This window comes from Gobius niger (genome assembly GCF_951799975.1).
Source record: "Gobius niger genome assembly, chromosome: 9".
Taxonomy (NCBI): Eukaryota; Metazoa; Chordata; class Actinopteri; order Gobiiformes; family Gobiidae; genus Gobius; species Gobius niger.
The window spans coordinates 11,408,372-11,428,189 of record NC_136860.1 but is presented as its reverse complement, the minus strand read 5'-3'; the positions used below and the strand labels follow the sequence as shown (position 1 = coordinate 11,428,189).

At 42.4% G+C, this 19,818-nt stretch overlaps 2 protein-coding genes across 2 annotated transcripts; one reads left to right on the top strand and one right to left on the bottom strand.

Annotated features, from left to right (window-relative positions):
• Positions 1 to 3,656: 3,656 nt before the first annotated feature.
• Positions 3,657 to 19,461, bottom strand: LOC306968283 (trace amine-associated receptor 1-like; the record flags this gene model as incomplete). The annotated part of the gene is made up of 3 exons (XM_079563625.1): positions 3,657 to 3,882; positions 5,527 to 6,129; positions 19,364 to 19,461. 3 exons carry the CDS (start codon positions 19,459 to 19,461, stop codon positions 3,657 to 3,659), a joined length of 927 nt encoding a protein of 308 aa, XP_079419751.1.
• LOC306968284 (trace amine-associated receptor 1-like) lies at positions 10,721 to 16,695 on the top strand (the record flags this gene model as incomplete). The annotated part of the gene is made up of 5 exons (XM_079563626.1): positions 10,721 to 10,745; positions 15,728 to 15,836; positions 15,919 to 15,976; positions 16,421 to 16,522; positions 16,642 to 16,695. 5 exons carry the CDS (start codon positions 10,721 to 10,723, stop codon positions 16,693 to 16,695), a joined length of 348 nt encoding a protein of 115 aa, XP_079419752.1.
• Positions 19,462 to 19,818: the final 357 nt, after the last annotated feature.

Below are 19,818 nucleotides of genomic sequence, written 5' to 3'. Positions count from 1 at the left end.
CCTCCTCTAGCACTCAAGCATCTCGCGTCGGGGCGTTTATATGAGTTTGTATCGCACGCAGTTGTCTCTGTGGCACCAGCGGGCCCACCTCCACAAAGAGCATTTCCAATAGTAACAGGAATTAAGGCGAGATGCAGGTGAATGGGAATGGTGAATGGGAATGGTACTGATCTGAAACCTTTGCTGTACATTACTGATTACTGACATAAACATGAGTAAAGTTTTTTGTCAAAAATCAGCAACAAAATCTAAATAATGGTTTGAGCCAGGTTTATATTCATGGTCTTGTTGCATGCACCAAAAGCACATGGACACATTACATGCTGAGAGAAATAGACTTTAGTGCTCCAATAACGGTCTATGGAGTCAATTCTGAAAGAGTCCTGACTCGATTCTAAACGCTAAATTGGTTTGTCAGTTTATTTAACGGGGACAAAGTGCAAACACATTGACTAAAGATGGTTTCAAAAGATAGCATCCAAAAATGAAAGCTCTGCAAAGGCAATAAGAATTCTTTCTTTGTAGTAATGTTTTTTAGCGAGTGCAGCGCTTCCTCAATGAGTGCATATGCTGCTGGTGGTTAGCAATAACCTTGGTCGCGATAAGTCTTTTTTGGAATATAAAACACATTGGTATAGATGTAGATATTGTGATACTAGCCCTACGATTACTTGGTATCAGAGAGAAACTGAAATCACATTATAGTCTATCCCAATGTTAAACATTAATAACAATATAGCTAGGATGACGTTTATGAGCACGCTAGTCTACTCATGATACAGTAATCTTCTCTCTTTCCTCATGTCGTAGCTGCTGGAAGTCTGTTCGTCCTCTCATGTTTTATTTGTAAGTTGCTCACCTTACTAGCGTCCTGCTAACTCTTTTCCACTGCCATGCCTTATGGATCTTTAACTGTACCCCCATGGTCTATGCCAGGATCACCCCAGCATTTAAGCCTATATCCAGCGCATACACTTGAATAGAGGGATATTATTTATGCCGGTGGCAAGTGGCTAGGCTTGGTTAGCCCGGTTCGCATGTTACTATCAGCTCAATGTTGATTAAAAGTGTGCAATAAACCACAAATGTGTTCAGTGTGCCCGGTTCAGTGTGCGATCATCATTAAGGCTGCTTTATATATGTACTTGCCGGCTTTATTGATGTTTATGTTGATGGTGGTTTATTTGACTTTATTTGTGCACATTTTCGTTCTTACATGAGCGATTAGAGCTTTAGCTTGTAGCATTAGATCTCTCCGGGAGGGAATGCTCCAGGCATTATCATGGCCCAAACACATTCCCAGCAAAGATCCAGCCACTGAAATAAGTTTTCTTGTCGCCACTTTTAATCCTGGGTGTTTAGTTAAAAGAAACACTGATGTGTGTCTTTGTAAAAGTCCCAGACCTGCTGTAGCTCCAGTTCACAATGAAGCTAATTCTCCATGTTTACATCTGCAGCATAGACTCGACGCCGCCAGTGGCTCCTCTCCAACGTCACTGTTGGAGAAAGCTCTTGAGTGGTTGACGCTCGCAAATTAACTCTAGCATATGCCGTATCGGAGGCCCTGGACGCGCCTCAACCGCGCAGCACAGGAGGCATGATCTCTTGATGCTCCCTGAGGTGCGTACCCCATGTATTTTGAATGTAAACCTGACGCTTTTGACACTTTCAACGTGTTTGGTGTGAAACCGCCATTACTGTACTTCCATGCTGGTTGCCAGTGAAGCATATGTTCATCTAAAGCCATGCTGTCCCCGTAAATACTCCAGTCTAGGCAGCTAGAGTGCCGTGCTGCAGCAAGCAATTTCCTTCTCCACCCAGCTCCCCGCGGCCGTGCACCCCGAGCTTTCCTTCACATTAACATCCAGCCTACATTTGACGGTGAAACACTCCATGCGCTTCATGTTCTCGGTTCTCCCATGTTTATCCAGCGACTCTGGATCTCTCCTGCTAGTTAGCCATACTGCTAACATGCAACTCTGACAGTTCCAGCGCCTGGGTTGCCAGATCGTTTTTTTTCCAAGATGGAAGCCCAAGTTTGTTCAGGCTGAAGTTGCCAGGTTCTGCAGTACAGTACCCTAGTCATTATGCGGACATATCATGGATTGTTCACCACATTGACAACCTTAGATGTAAATATTAAGCTTTGCTCATTGTTGATTTCCATGGTACCTATGTTTTGCTGGAAGAGGTAAGTCATGGCTCTCCATGCAGTATTCTGCTCCTTTTGGCGCTGGGTTCCCAGAGATACATATTGTGTCCCTTGGCACCGAGTTGCCAGATCTCATATATGGAGTCAATATTTATTGACGAGGTTCGGGTGCAGGAGCACGCCTTAACCTATCACACTGTGCACATCAACCACTCTTGCTTACACCTAACCAGGCCTCTAATTACCCATGAGCCATATATTGGTTGTTTTTGGGTTATAGAATGTGATGATGTCACAGTACCCAGAGGGTACCAGTTACCAGTTTTTCTATTAACTGCATTACACTTTCACAAGTCATATCTAAAAATGTCCTCAAAAACAAAATAATGTAACTTCTATGTAATATTATAGGCCTTTAGAACGCTGTGATGTCACCTGAAACCCAGCAACACCAAGCCAACACCAAGCATTTCAGCACTGATTCTTCTGCTTTGAGGAGGGGTCCCGAAAAGCTGGGTTCATCCGAGACGGAGCCCCCACCCACAGTCACCCAGTTTCACTCCACACTATAACCTTGTGAATAAAATCTTAATTGCCGTTTGTTATGGCGTGGTCCATGCTAGAGAACTCTGCTGTACGTTTCCGGCACGGGGTTGTCATTCCCCACAACTGTTCGTGTTCCCTGAGGATTCACCCCTGTACTCTGGGCAGCTCAGCCCGGATAACCCCATGCAATTTAAAGGTCCTATATCATGCAAAATCGACTTTTTGGAGCTTTTAGCCATGTTGTTATGCTATTTGCTTATCAAAAACACCCCCAGAGTGGTTTGTGGCTTCATTCACGCAGTTCTCAGCAATCCTCCTGAATCCTGCTCTCTGAGCAGCTGCTCCGCCCTCTGCTGGAAAACCACTGAGTTGTGACACTCTGACGTTTTTTACGTCATAGTGTCAAACAGGAAGAGCACAACTTCTGTAATGTAGTGCCTTACAGCCTGATTTTAATTTATAAAACAGCTTAAAAAAAAAAGAAAAAAGGAAGCGCTTCCAGGTCAGGGCTGAAAACAAACGCAAAACAAATGCACCCCTGAGCGTCTGAACAGATGCCATGTTTGCACTGAAGGATGTGAAGATGGAGCTCTTTCTAAACTATTCTGGACACATCTGTTCTTTATTCTTACCTAACGATAATGTCGCGGAGAAAAGCGCGTTTGGCTACGAGAGGCGCAGGACTTTTTTCAACCTTACCCCCAGAAAATACTTCTCACAAAAAATAGTGCTCCATAGCGGAAGAGGTACAACATATCACATAAATGCCTATACTTTACTTTGGGATGGCTAAAATAGCATGATACAGATCCTTTAACATGTTTACAACCATTTATCCAGCTCTAGCAATTCAGCTGCTGTTTATTCTGCTATGGTTGTTCACTACATCTCAGCTCCTGCAAACTCAGTAATGCTCCCTCAGCTCCTGCTAGCTTAGGCTGTCACAGCTCCTGCTAGCTTAGGCTGTCACAGCTCCTGCTAGCTTAGGCTGTCTCATCCCAGACGCTTCCGTCCTCACCATCGTCACCCGCTGCCCTCGCCTCCATCGTCCCGGTGGCATTTGCTTCACCCTCTTCATCCCTGGCTGCATTTTCACCTCCGTTGTCTCAACCACGTCCCCGCTTTCATTGTGCTCATCGATGCCTGTACCTTCATCATCCCTGGCACTGCTGCCTTTGCCTCCACTGTGCCCAGTGATGCCTCACCTTCGTCATCTCCGGCACTGTCTCAGGTCTTCGTCGTCCTCAGCTGTGCATTTTCGTGTTTAGCGTTGCTTCCGCTATTCCTTGTGAGTGAAGTCCAATTTCGCTTTAGAAGGGTAGATGTCTTGGGTTAGATGTGTGAAGATGTGTGACTGCTTACAAGCAAAAGGGTTGATTGGGTTCCTGAAATGGCCAGGTTTTTTGTTAGACATAGGTGGCAACTCTAACACACATTCAGGTAAAAAGGACAGATCAACTGAATTTGGAGCAACATAACCACCTCTACCACATCATAAAGACATAGCTAATCGACCAGTATCGCTATTAGCATAGAGATAGACCATAGATATAAAAATTAGAGATAGATGATTACTTATTCAGCCCCATTCCTAGTAAAGGTCCCAAGTCTCCACAGAGCTCCAGAGCTAGTAAATGCACTGAAAAGGCTTCCAGTTTTGGGGCCGATATACAAATAGTTAAAAATATTCCACCCAGTCCAGCGTTGTCACATGGGTCATGCCGATTTTTAGAAAAAGAAAAACTCTTTGGAGCCAGGCTTTTAAGCCGTTCTAGGGAGGTCTGAAGTCCTGTTTACCAAGTGTCTTTTGGAGTTGCCTCTGGCCACCAGGGGCTGGTATTACAGCAATGTCAGCTCCCCGTCGTAAGGACCACAGAGAAGCTCGTTCCTCAGCCATTGAGATTAACACATTTAAAAGTACACAAAAAAACGTCTTGAAACTCAAACGTGCAACCAAGAGTCAATAGATAGTGTGTCTAATAATTTTCACTATGTAATACTTACACATGATGCATAACCCGGAGAGTGGAGCTGCCATGTACTGCAGTGAGATCATTTTGAACAACTTCCTGTCTGAGTTCTTCTTCTACTATCTCAAACAAAGCGAATTTATAACAACAAGATGCCGTATTTTTACAAGCAATAAATATCACATTGTCCACAGTGAGCATAACAGTAACGAATAAAGTAACCAAAATGTAGCTATCAAATTGAATTAGTTTCAAAATAAAGTCAGTTAAGTAACTAAATTATGTTTTAATGGAGTAATCAGTAGTCAGATTACTTTTTAAATAAATATGTGGTAACAATGTTTACAAGCCTTTTTCCAAGGAAAGCTTTGAGCGTCACATGGTTTCACTCGCCCATCACTATTAGAATAGCTTTCCTGTTTGTGTCTATGTATCAGATCCAGTTCTAGCCTCTTTCCCTAGATTTGCTAAATATATTTGTTTTCACATGTGAGAAGGGACAAAGTGGAACAGATGCAGCAACAAGCAGAAACAGACAGATTTTTACATATTTGTTTGGAACTCAGCTGTAACTTTGTCCAATGATTACTTGCTTTATCAAATCACACAACTATCAATAACTAGACTTTAATCTGCACTGACATAATCTAGGAACCTTACGGTATCTGTGCATCACATGATCCTGGCTTGAAAATCTTCAACGTAACAATGAGTTTCATAGCTTTTCTAAACCATGGGTAAAAGAACGTGTAGATAACTGGATTTAAAGTCGAGTTAAAATACATCCAAAAACTCATGAACTTTTCGGTTGGTGACCCAATGAGAAGGTTCCCGCCGGTTAGGGACATGCAATAGTACGGTGAGTAGCAGATGAGAAACACCACAACCACCACGCCCAAGTTCCTGGCCGCTTTGATTTCTGATTTCCTTGCAGTCACGCTCACTACGCTTTGCTGATTGTGAATGTGAGAACGCATGGCACGGGCTTGCGATACTGCGACCACAAACACTCTTAAATATAATACCACAATGACGGTAACAGGGATTATAAAGTCTATAACCAAATCGGCCTCTCCGGAGACAGTGATGACACATTCGCCCCGGCATGACGTGTCCCTGCCCGGCTCGACTAAGTTCTCGTACATGAGGCAAAACGTGTACAGCAGCGAGCCCAGCCAGCAGACGGCGACACTTATTCCGATCACTTTCAGAGTTATTCTGGTCTGGTAATGCATGGGGTCGCAGATGGCCACGTAGCGGTCCACGGAGATGAGGACCATGTTACCAACCGAAGCGGACACCAAGGTGACGGGAACCATGTTGTACACCACGCACATGATGTCACCCAGAACCCAGCACGTCCTTGACATGTGGCTCTCCACCGGGATCACCAGGATGCCCACGAAGAAGTCTGACGTAGCCAGGGAGAGGAGGATGAGGTTAGTTGGGGAGTGAAGCTGCCTGAAAAAAAAAAAAAAAGAAAGTTACTAATGCAACTGCCGTTCTATGAATACAAGATCAATGTGAAGGTCTGCAGTAGGCCTTATAATGAAAACAAAAATCTTAAAGAGGGAGTATTATGCCTTTTGCAAGTATTTGGTAACAACTCAAACATCTTGATCATTGTCTTCCACTTTGTTGGTTAAAAATGCTCAGAAACTTCTATAACACAAACTCAACTGAGAAGGGGTTTGGATGCCATGCCATTGGTCCGGCGTCTCATTATTATGACAATTTACCATTGAGCAGAGGTGCCATTAATCCGACATCTCTAACCGAGTTGTGTTGTGGATTAGAGAGCCATATGCAACCAATGGCCCTCACCTTAAAGGAATAGGCCACCGTTTTTACTTACTGAGATATGTTCTTACCTAAACTTAGACGTGTTAATATATTCCCGTCTGGTCTTTGTCCGTGCGCTCTGTCACGCAAACGGAGCACATACGCAGCCTCTCCCACATGTCATATAGCTCCAAAAAAGCTCACGATAGAAGCTACCAAGCTCTTCCACGTGTTCCCTATTTAAATAAAGTTACGTGAAGTGTTTTCATGCGAAGTATATTTACACAGAAATGTAACATGTCGATTTTATAAGCAGATAAAAAGGGGTACTATATTGTGAGGCGTAATGATACAGGAGCACGACGTCCGCGCAGTAACTCCTAAAGACTTCCCCCGCTCACTTCCGTCAATAGAAGCTGCGTGACTTGTACAGAGCCTTTTACAACAAGTAGAAAATGTATTTTCGGAAAGTGCTCGCGCATTCCTACCTCATGGTCGAGGTCCTGAGTCCTGTGTCGTTGTCCGGGGTGAGTTGGAAATCTGTGAAACATTACTACACTCTATACTTTCTGCTTGTTATCACAGCCTGGCACGATGCACGTAAAAGACATTGTTCACAAGTTATCAACGCTTCTTCAACTGTTCTCTGCTAGCTCTCTACAAGTCACGCAGCTTCTATTGACGGAAGTGAGCGGGGGAAGTCTTTAGGAGTTACTGCGCGGACGTTTTGCTCCTCGTATCATTACGCCTCACAATATAGTACCCCTTTTTATCTGCTTATAAAATCGACATGTTACATTTCTGTGTAAATTTACTTGAATATAGTATGAAAACACTTCACGTAACTTTATTTAAATAGGGAACACGTGGAAGAGCTTGGTAGCTTCTATCGTGAGCTTTTTTGGAGCTATATGACATGTGGGAGAGGCTGCGTATGTGCTCTGTTTGCCTGACAGAGCACACGGACAAAGACCAGACGGGTATATATTAACACGTCTAAGGTTAGGTAAGAACATATATCAGTATGTAAAAACAGTGGCCTATTCCTTTAAGGTAAGTGGACTCTTGCCTGAACCTAATTTTATGTTTCAACCCCTACTCAATGGGACATTTCCGCAATAATGAGATGTCGGACTAATGGGTTATCGGAACAATGGGCTGACCCCGGGGTTGGCAAGTTTGCTTGGTGGAGAGCCACTTTTCTTCATTGTCGAAAAGACCAAGGGCCGGACTTTCCAATTGTAGCCCGAAGTAAAGCTTCACTTTCAACAAATGTCAGTGTTGTACATCATGTATGGCCTAAATGGGTGTTCTGCAAGACATTTTAAAGGAATTGACAGTATTTTTCATATTTCAAGAGTACTTTAGCAGGCATTTGAGCTCTGGTTTGTGTTATAATATTGCCTACCCCTGCAGTGAGTTATACTTCCAAGTTTCCCAAAAGCTCTGACCCTCCCTCCAGTCTTGCCCCTTCAGCGTAGCGGTTGTCAATAAAAACAAACAAAAGCTGCCACTGGGGCACAAAGTATAGACCCCAGGAAAAATTCAAAGATTACTGAAGCATACACGAGTGATTCAAAACACGACTACAGATATGCTTTGGATGTGGGAACAATATTATTACACGCTTGAAAAACCCAAAAAGTTGACATTTGCACAATTCCCCTTCTTTCATAACAACCAAAGCTTGAACTTAAGAGCAAGTCCTCCCACAAGTTTTCATGTCCCACGGCCCAGTATCCTCCTGCCCTAGATCTAGTGTCTGCGGCTTCACCTTCCCCGCGACAGAACTCGATAAGGCTGCACCCAGATCTTTATCAAGACATTCATTTGACACACAAGGTCACCCACCTTGGAAGACACCTTGAAATGTCTTCCAAAATGACATAATAAAAGTATGTAATGCCAGAAGCAGGGATTGGATCGTCAAACTTTGGGGTCAGCGTGTGAGCATCTCTGTCAACAGTCAAAATATTGTTATTATAGTTTTCACTCTTATTCTGACATACCATTAATAAGTATTGACTTATGTAACATTGTGGTAATACGTTTGTATCTCCCAGACCATGTTTGAGAGAAAGTTTAAACTGTGAGATATTCTACATTTGGATTTATAGAAAGTGTGTGAAAAAGAAGATTCTTTATAATAAACATGGATATTTGAATGAAAAATGCCTTTATATTAATCAAATTGTTTTGTCTTTTCTTATTAAGCCTATGAGGCTTAATAAGAAAAGACAAAACAATTTCATCCAAATCAGTGCAGTGTTTCTGAATCTGTGTTTTCTTCAGGCTCCTTTGCTGCTCTAAACTCTGCTTAATTTAAAGTAAATTTTATCATGGTTTTAGGAAAAGTAAGATCAGGTATGTATGTCAATGTACATGCTGCTTCATATACACATTTGCACACAGGGAAAACACATTTAAATAAAGCAGCAAAGACATAAAAGGTATCAATAAAAAGTTAAAATGGATAAGACGCATCTACAGTTTAATCTTATTCACGAAACATATTGAGGACAGATTAATTTATCTTAAAATCTGTTGTATTTTGCACTTAGAAAAGTGAAAAGTTTGAGAATCCCCACAACGTCATTCAATGAATAAATGCCTTTTTTATTCATGACAATGTTTTTCTGCCGCAAAGGTTTCCAACTTGGCAGGTTAACTGCAGTTTAGAGTTTACATCATTACTGTATAGTAAGAAATTAAGAAGTCCAAATCATTCTGTTCCTGCTTTGCTGATCATGATAAAAACAAAGAATAAAAAAACAATCGAGAAATGTCAGCTCGATGAAACTGTTAATGACAGTCTAGGCTATAGTATATAAAAGCATGTGAATGAGTGAACGTTATACTCATTTAAGTCATTCCTAAAAATGTAAATCTTCAACAGAGATCACTCTCATTACATTACACATTAAATGGCTTCCAAATGTTGCTGACCATTTCTGATCATTTTCATTTTATTTTGGAGTAGGCCTACTTATTTTACACTGGTCAAAACTGCATTAATTACCCTGCAAAGACACAATAAGAATATAAATTTAGAAAACGGTAACAACTACAGATCCCTTTTGCCGTTTTTGAATGTTCATAAAAGTTTAGGTCTGCGGTAAATTTAATTCATCGCTTGTGTTACAGAAAGATACAGCCTCTTGAACCTTTTAAACATTATTAACATTGAGGTTTGCATTTTGCCTGAAGTGGGAGATGGCGATGATGACCAGCAGGTTGAGCACGGTGGTGAGCAGAGCGGTGAGGTACAGCAGGGTGTAGACGATGGCGGCCTCGCTCCGGGAGTGAGCGCTGGGCCTCCGACATGAGTCGTTGAGGAGTGGGAAACAAAGCTCCCCTGTCGCATCCATCTCCATCCTCCTCTAACACCCACGCATCTCGTGTGTGGGCGTTTATATGAGTTTGTATTGCAAGCATATGTCTCTGTTGCACCAGCGGGCCCACCTCCACAAAGAGCATTTCCAATGGTAACAGGAATTAAGGGCAAAACGGGAAAAGTATCAATCTGAAACTAAATTACTGACATAAATGTGAGAAATTTTTTCTGTCAAAAATAAGGCATTGCATAAAAATTGCCAAAATGACCAATGTTTAAAGCAAAATAATGGCTTGAGCCAGATTTAAATTCATTGTTTGGTTGAGATTTTTCTGTTTTAAAATCGTGTAAAAATTCAAATTCTGCCTTGTTTATTGTGGTTCAATGAATGAGGTTAAGAATTAGATATTGAAAAAAGTGTGTTTTTTGTGTCTTAACTGGAAGGTTTGCAGTCTGTCGAAGCTGTGGATTGGAGAGTGGAGATGTTGTTGAAAGAGTGTTGGGAAAACCTCATTTTCAGAGGTAATGAGGTTTTCCTGCACATGTACATACAGACCCTTTCCAAAAAAATTGAATATTATGGAAAAGTTTATTTCCATAATTCCATTCAAGACATTTAACTTCCGTAGATTATAGATTCAGGGCCCACAACTTGAACGATTTCAGATATTTAGTTGTTTATTTCTACATAATTTGGGCTTCCAGCTCACAAAACCCACGAAAAGAGGATTTCTAAAAATTCGAATACTGTGAAGAAATCAGTCCAAATTTTACAGGGCATGAATGTTAAACTGAGTATCACACACAGCTCATCTACTAAACTCAAAGGACCTGCACAGGTTTTCTCAGGTGTCATTAAATTGCTTCACTTTGGTTCAGTTAGGATCAATATGGAGAAGACTGCAGACTTGACAACTGGCCAGACCAACAAAGACCATGATTGACATCCTCCATAGGATGGGTAAGCCACAAAAGTTCATAGCTAAGGAGGCTGGCTGTTGGAAAAGTCTAGTGGAAAGGCAAAATGTGGAGGAGAAGATGCACCAGCAGAAGAGCTGACCATGAGCTTCAGCGGATAATCAAACAGAGAAGATTCATGAATCTGGCAGAGATCCAGAAAGAGTGGAATGAGGCGGGAGTCACAGCTTCAAAAAACACCACATTCAGACGCATCTGGGAGATACAACTGTCGGGTTCCTCAGGTCAAACCGCTTCTGAGCCTGAGCCAATGTAGGAAGCCTCTCAACTGGGCCAAGGAGAAGAAGGACTGGACCTCTTTTCCGATGAAAGGTCCACGGGTTTGGAGGAAGACGAGTGAGGAACAGAACCCAAGCTGCTTGAGGTCCAGTGTGAAGTATCCACAGTCAGTCATGATTTGGGGTGCAATGTCCAGTGCAGGTGTTGGTAAACGCTGCTTTCTTAAATCCACGGTCACAGCATCAGTCTACCAGAATCTTTTAGAGGACTTCATGATTCCTTCTGCTGAGGATCTGTATGGAGATGCAGATTTCATCTTCCACCTGGCCCATACCCATACCACCAGAGGCACCGCCGGACCTAAATCCCATTGAGAAGGTATTATCAAGAGGAAAATGAGGGACACCAGACCCAAAAACAAAGGAAGGAAATCAAGGAAATCTGGGCTTCCATAACTCCTGGGCAATGCCACAGACTGAGTGCCTTAATCACTGCCTCGATGCGCCGTGGCATTGAGGCAAAGGGATTCCCGACAAAGTATTGAAGATTGACGTATGATTTTGAAAGTAACATATTTTGATTTTGTTGTGATCCTAATTTCTTTTTTTTCTGCAAAAACTGAGAAGTAAATGGTGATTTCGTCACAGTATTCTAATTTTTGGAAATCCTGTTTTTGTGGGTTTTGTGAACTGAAAGCCCAAATGATGTACAAATAAACAACTTAATACTTGAAATCATTGAATTTGTGGGCCCTGAATCTACAATCTATGGAAGTTTAACGTCTTGAATGAAATTATGGATATAAATACATTTTTCCATGATATTCTTATTTTTGGAAAGGATCTGTAAATTGCGGCCACTGCTGTTTCCCAGATAGGAAATGACCATATATTGTGCTTCACATGGATATCAGTCAGTATTTGTGATGTGATGTGGTAGCGTCACACTGGTGTAGTGATTCTCTGGACAACTCCAAAATGTCATAAAACAAATATCGTAAAGGCGATTGGTCTATAGTGGGAGGAAAAAGTGAGTACAACGTTTGGAATTCCTTACATTTCTGCCTAAATTGGTTATACAATGTGGTCTGATCTCTATTAAAATAACAAGAATGAGTAAACAGTGTCTAATACCACCCAAACATTTACATTTGATCATATTTTTATGGGCCAAAACATGTAAACATTCACAGGACAGGGAGGAATAAGTAAGTGAACCTTCTGGCTAAGGATTCACCAAAAGCTAATTAGACAAGTTTATGCAGACATTTGGAGTCTGATGTGAGCACCAACCTGAGGTCCAATCACGTAGCTTAAAGCTGCCCTTGCCACTGAAAAACACACTCTGGTTAAGAACTGTCTCTTGTTGAGAAGCATTGTCTGATGTGCACCATGCCTCGCTCAAAAGAGCCCTCTGAAGACCTATGATCAACAATTGATGATTTCTATAAAGCTGGTTACAGAACTCTCTCTTGTCCTGATGTTAATAAATTGACAAGCCAGCATTGTCAAGAAGGCCCACCAACACCACCACCTCTTCTTTTTGAGGAAAATCAAAGCTGCTGGCCTCGGCCTCCAAGCCCTCACCTCTTTTTACAGGTGTGGGGTGGTAGGGTGCGGACCTTGTCCATCACGGTGTGTTATGGTCGCTGTTCAGCCCGGGACAGGAAGACACTGCAGCGTGTGGTCAAAGTCGCAGGGAAAATCACTGGATGCACTTTTACACCAATCATTGACATTTACAACCAGCGCTGCAGAAGACGAGCCACAAGGATCATGGGGGACCCCTTACATCCCTCCAACCGTTTGTTCTTCCCTCAGAAAGAAGACTGAGGAGGATCAAAGCGAGCACTTGTTTCCTGAGGCAGTGAGATTTGTAAATGAGCCACACTAAATGCCTCTGAACGGCTCTTATGCTGCTGTACCTCTATGTCTTTGCATTGTTGTATTTATGATACATATTTATATTCTTAGAGTTTATTCTTAGATTAGATTTTTACTTAGGCACATCACTGGGCCTTGAGGACCGAATTTCGTTCTGTCATGTCTTTTGTGGCATGTTGGCATGCCTTAAACCTTAAGTCCACGGTTAGAAAGATTGTCTACAAATGGAGACAGTTTGGCAACATTGCTTGACTTCTAAGGACTCCAAGGCACAGTGAAGAATACTCAAGGAGGTACAAAAGAACCCTAGAGTGTCAACATCTCGGTTGACACATCTACAATCTGTAAAACATTGAACAAGAATGGGTTTCATGGGAGAACGCCACATAGGAAGCCATTGTTGTCTAAAAATAAACATTGCTGCACATTTGAAGTTTGCGAATAGCACTTGGATGCTCCACAGCACAACTGGCAAAGTATTCAGTGACCTGATTAAATCAAAGTTGACATTAGCACAGGTGTTAACTGCAGAGCGTTACCGCATGACACACTTCCACCAGTGCCCATGGGCTGGTCACATGGTTGTTTCACCCCTTTGATCGCAGAACACCTCTGGGTGGAGCATTAGGGACGTCTCCCCTTTGCCCCCTGTAACGGGCCCTAGGACCCTTGAATTCCCCACTTTGGCTACCTCCTCCGGAGTCACAGCCAGAAGCCTCTACCACCAAATTTCTCTGCCCATCTTTGCCTAGGGCCCATCACTCCAAAGACTTTCAGCAGGTGGTGGATAGATCTGCCAACAAAGCCTTGACATCCAACTTCGACTGGGTATATATGAGTCCTCCAGCCACCAATTGTTTGGGATCTGCAACTACAGGAAACATCTGAGGTCAACCAGCTATAGAATCTAAAGGTGTACTCCCTTATTCCATGCTGTCCTGTGAATGTTTAAGGCAAGGCTAATTTATTTGTAGAGCACAATTCATACACAAGGCAATTCAAAGCGCTTCACAGTGGCATAACATTACAAGAAAACAGATCAAATCAATCCATAAAACATCAACATACAACGGTGCATATACGCACAAGTAAATAGAACTGTTTTCAGCCTCGAACATTGTCAAAGTTGAGGCCTGTCTCTCATCCTCCTGTTTATGGACATTGTTTTTGCCGATCATAGGATTTTAGTAAATTTTTCCAACCACGGCCAACGGATGTGACGACATCGCGTTCGCTCGTATTAAAATCGAGGAAAGAACAGTTTCATAATATGTGGAACTACACAGAAGGAAACAACTCTCCTCCAGTGGTGTGCTCGGCCCGGTAATTTAAGAGAGTAGCCCACATTAGGTGCACATTAGTATGGAGTTATAGCTCAGTGATAGTGCGCTGGTTTTTGGTACAGGAGGAAGCCAGTGTGTCAAAAAGTGTCAAAGCCACGGCTTTGACACTTTTCTAATGCTTTCCCTTTTCACATGGGCCGCTGCACACATTGTATTTGCCTGATACAACTCCAGAATGAGCACTAACTTACGTAGACACAATTGTTTATGTGTCCACCTTTCTATCTTTCACTGCCTTTTTCCTGTTTTCTGGTGCAGACCATTGCGGACACTATTCTCCACTACATTGGACTGCACCAACTTCAACTAGAGCACAGGGGTGTTCCACTTAAACACTCCTCTGAGTTAATTCAACATTATATGGTATGTTCCTGCCACAAGAATGAAAAGTTCAATGCAAACTTTTTTTCTGATTCTCTTATATCAGTTGTTATTTTTGATAGATTTACCTCACATTTACCCTTGTGTTCCTTACTGTATATCTGGGATAGCAGCCCAGTTAAAGCCTTTAGGCCAGGAATGGCACAACTGTGTGTTGGTTATTAATTCATTATTTATTTTTCGGCCCCAAAGCACCACAACGGAGTGTATTTGCTGAACACTTAGTAGCGGCTTTACAGGTTTGGCGATATTTATTGAATCATTTTGTAATCCAGCCCTACAGCACCCACGGGTTTGGTGCCTATGCTACAAATAGACAAATTATACACAATCTTCTACTCCGTGGTGGCATAGTAGCACAGTGGTTAGTGCTCGTGCTTCACAGCTAGAAGGTCCGGGTTTGATTCCAACCAAGGACGGGGCCTTTCTGTGTGGAGTTTGCATGTTCTCCCCGTGTCTGCGTAGGTTTCCTCCGGGTACTCCGGCTTCCCCTACCACTAAAATGTACAATAGGCCATGATGAATGAGAGTGTGCTTGAGAGTGCGCATGGAGGACAACGGATGGAAATTACCCTAAGGCTACAATTCGGTGTGGCTTGTTCATTAACTTGCACCGTCCCTACCAAATAAAACCTTATTGGTTTTATTTACGTTTTTTCATACATTTATTCTATTGATCTTTTGAACTCTGTCTCCTCCTCCTCAGCCCAGAGCCAGGTGGGAGGGGGAGATGAGCAGAGAGACGTGTATGAAAGGACAGACCAAGGGAGACATGAGACAGAGGACTCGTCTCCGTGCGGTGCAAAGATGCTGACATGGAGACAGTGGAAGATAATGAGCTCTGTTTCCCACATTTGCTTAAAGGGACTATACAGAGTTTAAAAATGTTAAAATTATGTATTTTCCTCCCCCTACACGTTCCAGCCATGTCCTAATGTGTAGAATGAGACCAGACCTACTCACCACAACTGCCTCTAAAATCCTGCACTGTCACTCAAAAAGGTGTTACTTCGGTCCGAAGTGCCGTCATGCACGAGCTTAATATAGAAGCTGCAGTTACACCTGTGACCTCAGGTGGCAGTAGTGAGCATAAAATAGCAAACTTGAATCTAGCCCCTTGAATGTCTCTTGTATTAAAGTCACAGGGCTGTATATTTCTACTCTGTTTGTTAACACTGTGGTGTATTTGATTTCATTGTTCACTATGACTCTTAACCTGTTTGTCATCATTTCAATTTCACACTACAAGTAATGACACTTTCGTAATGTTGCATTTGACCCTGTACCTCTTGTTGTTGCTCTCATTGTGTGTATGTGGTTCTCCCCGTAGGCAGCTCCACACTCCCACCAACCTCCTGCTCCTTTCCCTGGGCGCGTTAGACTTTTCTGTGGGACTCCTCATGTTTTTCACTGCCCCGTTCCTAATTGATTGTTGGCCCTATGGTGACACCAATTGCATTGTTTATGAGTATGTGGCATATGTTGTTTCCACTGTTTCAGTGGAAACCGTTGTGCTTTTATCCATGGATCGTTACATTGCCATCTGCCAGCCTTTACGCTACTGCGCTAAAGTCACTGTACACAGGATCAGAGTTTGCATAGGCCTTTGCTGGCTTTGTACAGTGCTCTATGTTGCAGGGATGTTCAAAGAGGGTATGGAAAATCCAAACAGTGTCAGCAGTTGCTCTGGAGAATGTGTGTTGGTTCTGAATTACTATGAAGGAATATTGGATGTCCTTTTGTTTTTTATCCTCCCAGTCAGTGCTATCGTTGCTTTGTACTCAAGGGTATTTGTCGGCGTAATAAATCAAGTTAGATCCATGCATTCGAAGAACACTGGTGCAGTAACAGTGAATAAGTCTGAACTGAAAGCTGCCGGGACATTAGGGGTTGTCGTTGTTGTGTTTCTAATTTGTACCTGTCCATATTATGGAGTAATGCTCACAGGCCAGAACACAATCAACAGCTCAAGTGGTAAAGCAGCACAATTTCTTTTTTATTTAAACTCCTGTCTAAATCCCATAATATATACATTTCTTTATTCCTGGTTTAGAAAGTGCCTTCGAAACATAGTGACTCTTCAGATGCTCAAGCCTGGCTCCCGTAAGACCCGCATACTGACTGACCGATAGTGTGGGAACTAGTGGGAAATGGACTGTCAAAGTGTGTGCATTTGTTTTGTCTTCAAGATGCACCTGGATAGATTTGATGACTAACGTTTCTCAGGGCAACACTGCATAGCCCAGCACAGTATATACCCCAGCTAAAATTACAAAATCCTTTAAAAAAAAAAAGAAAAAGAAAAGAGGTAAGAACTAGTAAGAACTAATCTATAATATAGACTCATTGCATGCAAAGTGTGATATGTATAGCCTTTATTTGTTATAATTTTGATTATTACGGCTCAGCTTGTAAAAACCCCATATTAAAAATCTCATAAAATTAGATTTTGAAAATGGGCTGCAAGCCATAATCATCAAAATTATAACAAAGGCTTGACATGTCACTTTGCATGTAATAGTCTTTATCATATATTAGTTTCACATTTTAACTTGATTTACAGAAAATAAATGAACTTTTGAACGATATTCTAATTTTCCGAGTTTCACCTGTAAATCATGCACACTTCTTGGGAAGGAAAACATTACGGCCCTTTTAGGAGTCAGCCATTGTCCGTTAAAGAGCATATTATCCAATACCAACCCATTATACCAGGTCATTCTCGCCCTCAAATAACCAGACCCCCCGAAACAGCACCTTGGAGAGCTCCTCTGGCCTGTAGGCAACCAGCATGTGTCCTGAACAAGACACACACTGGAGGCCGTGAGATGGAGCAAGGGCCGACCAAGACTCAAACTGCGCCAAATATGACTTTACAATAGAGTAATGTCAACAGGATTGGAAGTTAAATGATCAGAGATAATATTACTATTAGGACAAAGCGAGATCAAAAACCATATGTGTAGATCTAGGACGTTAAGGTTAGGCTTAAGGCCCACTACAATGTTGGATTAGAATTAAAAGTTTTTAGGGCACAAAGGAAGGCCAGGCTGCGATTACGCTCCCCTTAGGGTTAGGTTAGGCCTAAGTTTAGGCACCAAGGCCACAATCATTAAGGTCAGTGTTTTAGGACAGGGTCAGGTTAAACTAATAAACAGAAAATATAAATGGGATAGCACGGGACAGATTAAACCAGTACAGAATCAAAACAAGAATATTTTTATTGCCTTGAATTTTTCAATCGTGCAAAATAAAACCTATAACACAGAATTAAGATAAGAAAATTGGCCCTAATGTGGCAACCATTGTCAACAGCAGTCTTCTGTCAGGAAAGGTCCCAGCATACTGCAAACAGGCAGTAGTTGAGTACTTTTCACTCCACAGACCCAGCGTAACTCGACCCAACCATAAAACCGAAAACATGAGTCGGATTGTTCTAAAATAAAAAATGACTTCAAGCTAGAGATGCGCTGATTACATTCATGGATGGGATTGAGTTTGTAGACATCTTCATTTTGTATAAACCAGTTCCTTCCTCGTGCACGGCTGCAAGTGTATCACCTCCTTGCTCTTTCTCTCTGTTTCCCCAACAACATTCTCTTCCCTTTCTCTCTTTTCTCCCTGAAGTGAGTGTAGTGCAGAGCAGTGCATGTGGAGCTTGGCTCTTTGTACCGAGTCGTTCGCGACCGACGCATCACTAGTGTATTCCACTCATTGCATATACAAAAGGATATAGTGCAGAGAGTAATAAAATTTCAACAGAAAATCATTCAAATCTGTTTATGAAAGCATTAAATTGCATGATCCAGACAATAGTATTTGTAGAGTAATAATAATTTTTATAGCCTTTCTAAACCAGGGATAGAACAAGGCATAGATGAGTGGATTTATACAGGAGTTTACATACACCACATAAAACATCACAACTTCAAGAGATGCACCCACGATGTATCTTCCACTGAGCACAACAATATAGTACGGACAATAACAGATTAGAAAGACCAGCACAAGTACGCCCAGGTTTCTGGCAGCTTTGATTTCAGATTTCTTTGACTTTGTGGATTGTAATGTGGCAGTTGTAACATGAGAGCACATGGCCCGGGCCTGGGAGACAGCCACCACAAACACCCTCGAATACAGGACTACAATGATGCAGATGGGAATGAAAAACCTTAAAACTAGGTCAGCTTCCCTCTCCACAACAGCCACACACTCTCCATGGCAAGACCTGTATTTGCCTAAATTGGAGAAGCTGTCATGAAACATAGCAAAAGAGTAACAGGCTGAGTATGTCCAGCATACAGAAATCATTCTCCTGACGGATTTTAGTGTCATTCTGCTATGGTAGTGCATTGGGTAACAAATGGCCACGTAGCGATCCACTGAAATGAAAACCATGCATATGGTAGAGGCCATGACGACAGTGAGGGAAACAGTAATACAGAGAGCACATAGCAGGTCGCCAAAGAACCAACAGCGTTTCCACATAAACGTCTCAGTCGGGAGCACAACAAGACCAATGAAGAAGTCTGACACGGCCAGAGAGAGGAGGATGAAGTTAGTGGAGGAGTGGAGCTGTCTGCAAGAGAGAGGAAAGAAATTATATTAGTTTTATCTAACATTGGAATTACTTAAATTTAAAGAAACAATTTCTGTTAACGGTCTGTGGCAATACAAGTTACAAAAAATACTGCAATTTAATTTCACCAGAAGGAAATAAACAATAGCAACATTATCACATAAGCATTGAAAACAAATCAATTGCAATCAATCACCTGAAGTGTGCTATGGAGATGATGACCAGCAGGTTGAGTGCGGTGGTGAGCAGTGAGAGGATGGAGAGCACAGCATAGACAGACACTGCCTCAGCCATGTGGGTCTGAGGCTTTCTGCATGAGCTGTTGAGGAGAAGTGGGAAGCAAAGTTCTTCTCCTGCCCTCTCCATCATCAGAGAGTGTGGATGAAGAACTATGCTTTTTATACCTGCTCTTTCAACTACGAAAGATCCTGTGGACTTTACTAGCGCTACTACTACACCCCCCCCCCCCCCCCCCCCCCGTCCCTCCCACATAGTGGCCTGAGGTGGGGTGTAGGTGTGTGGGGGATTACTGGCCTGGGGTGGGGTGTAGGGGTTTATTGTTTATTGAAAGGATCCCCATTAGCTCGCTCGCCAAATCCCTTCATAAAACCACCACTGCGGTTAGAAGGTCCGAGTTCAATTCCCACCAAG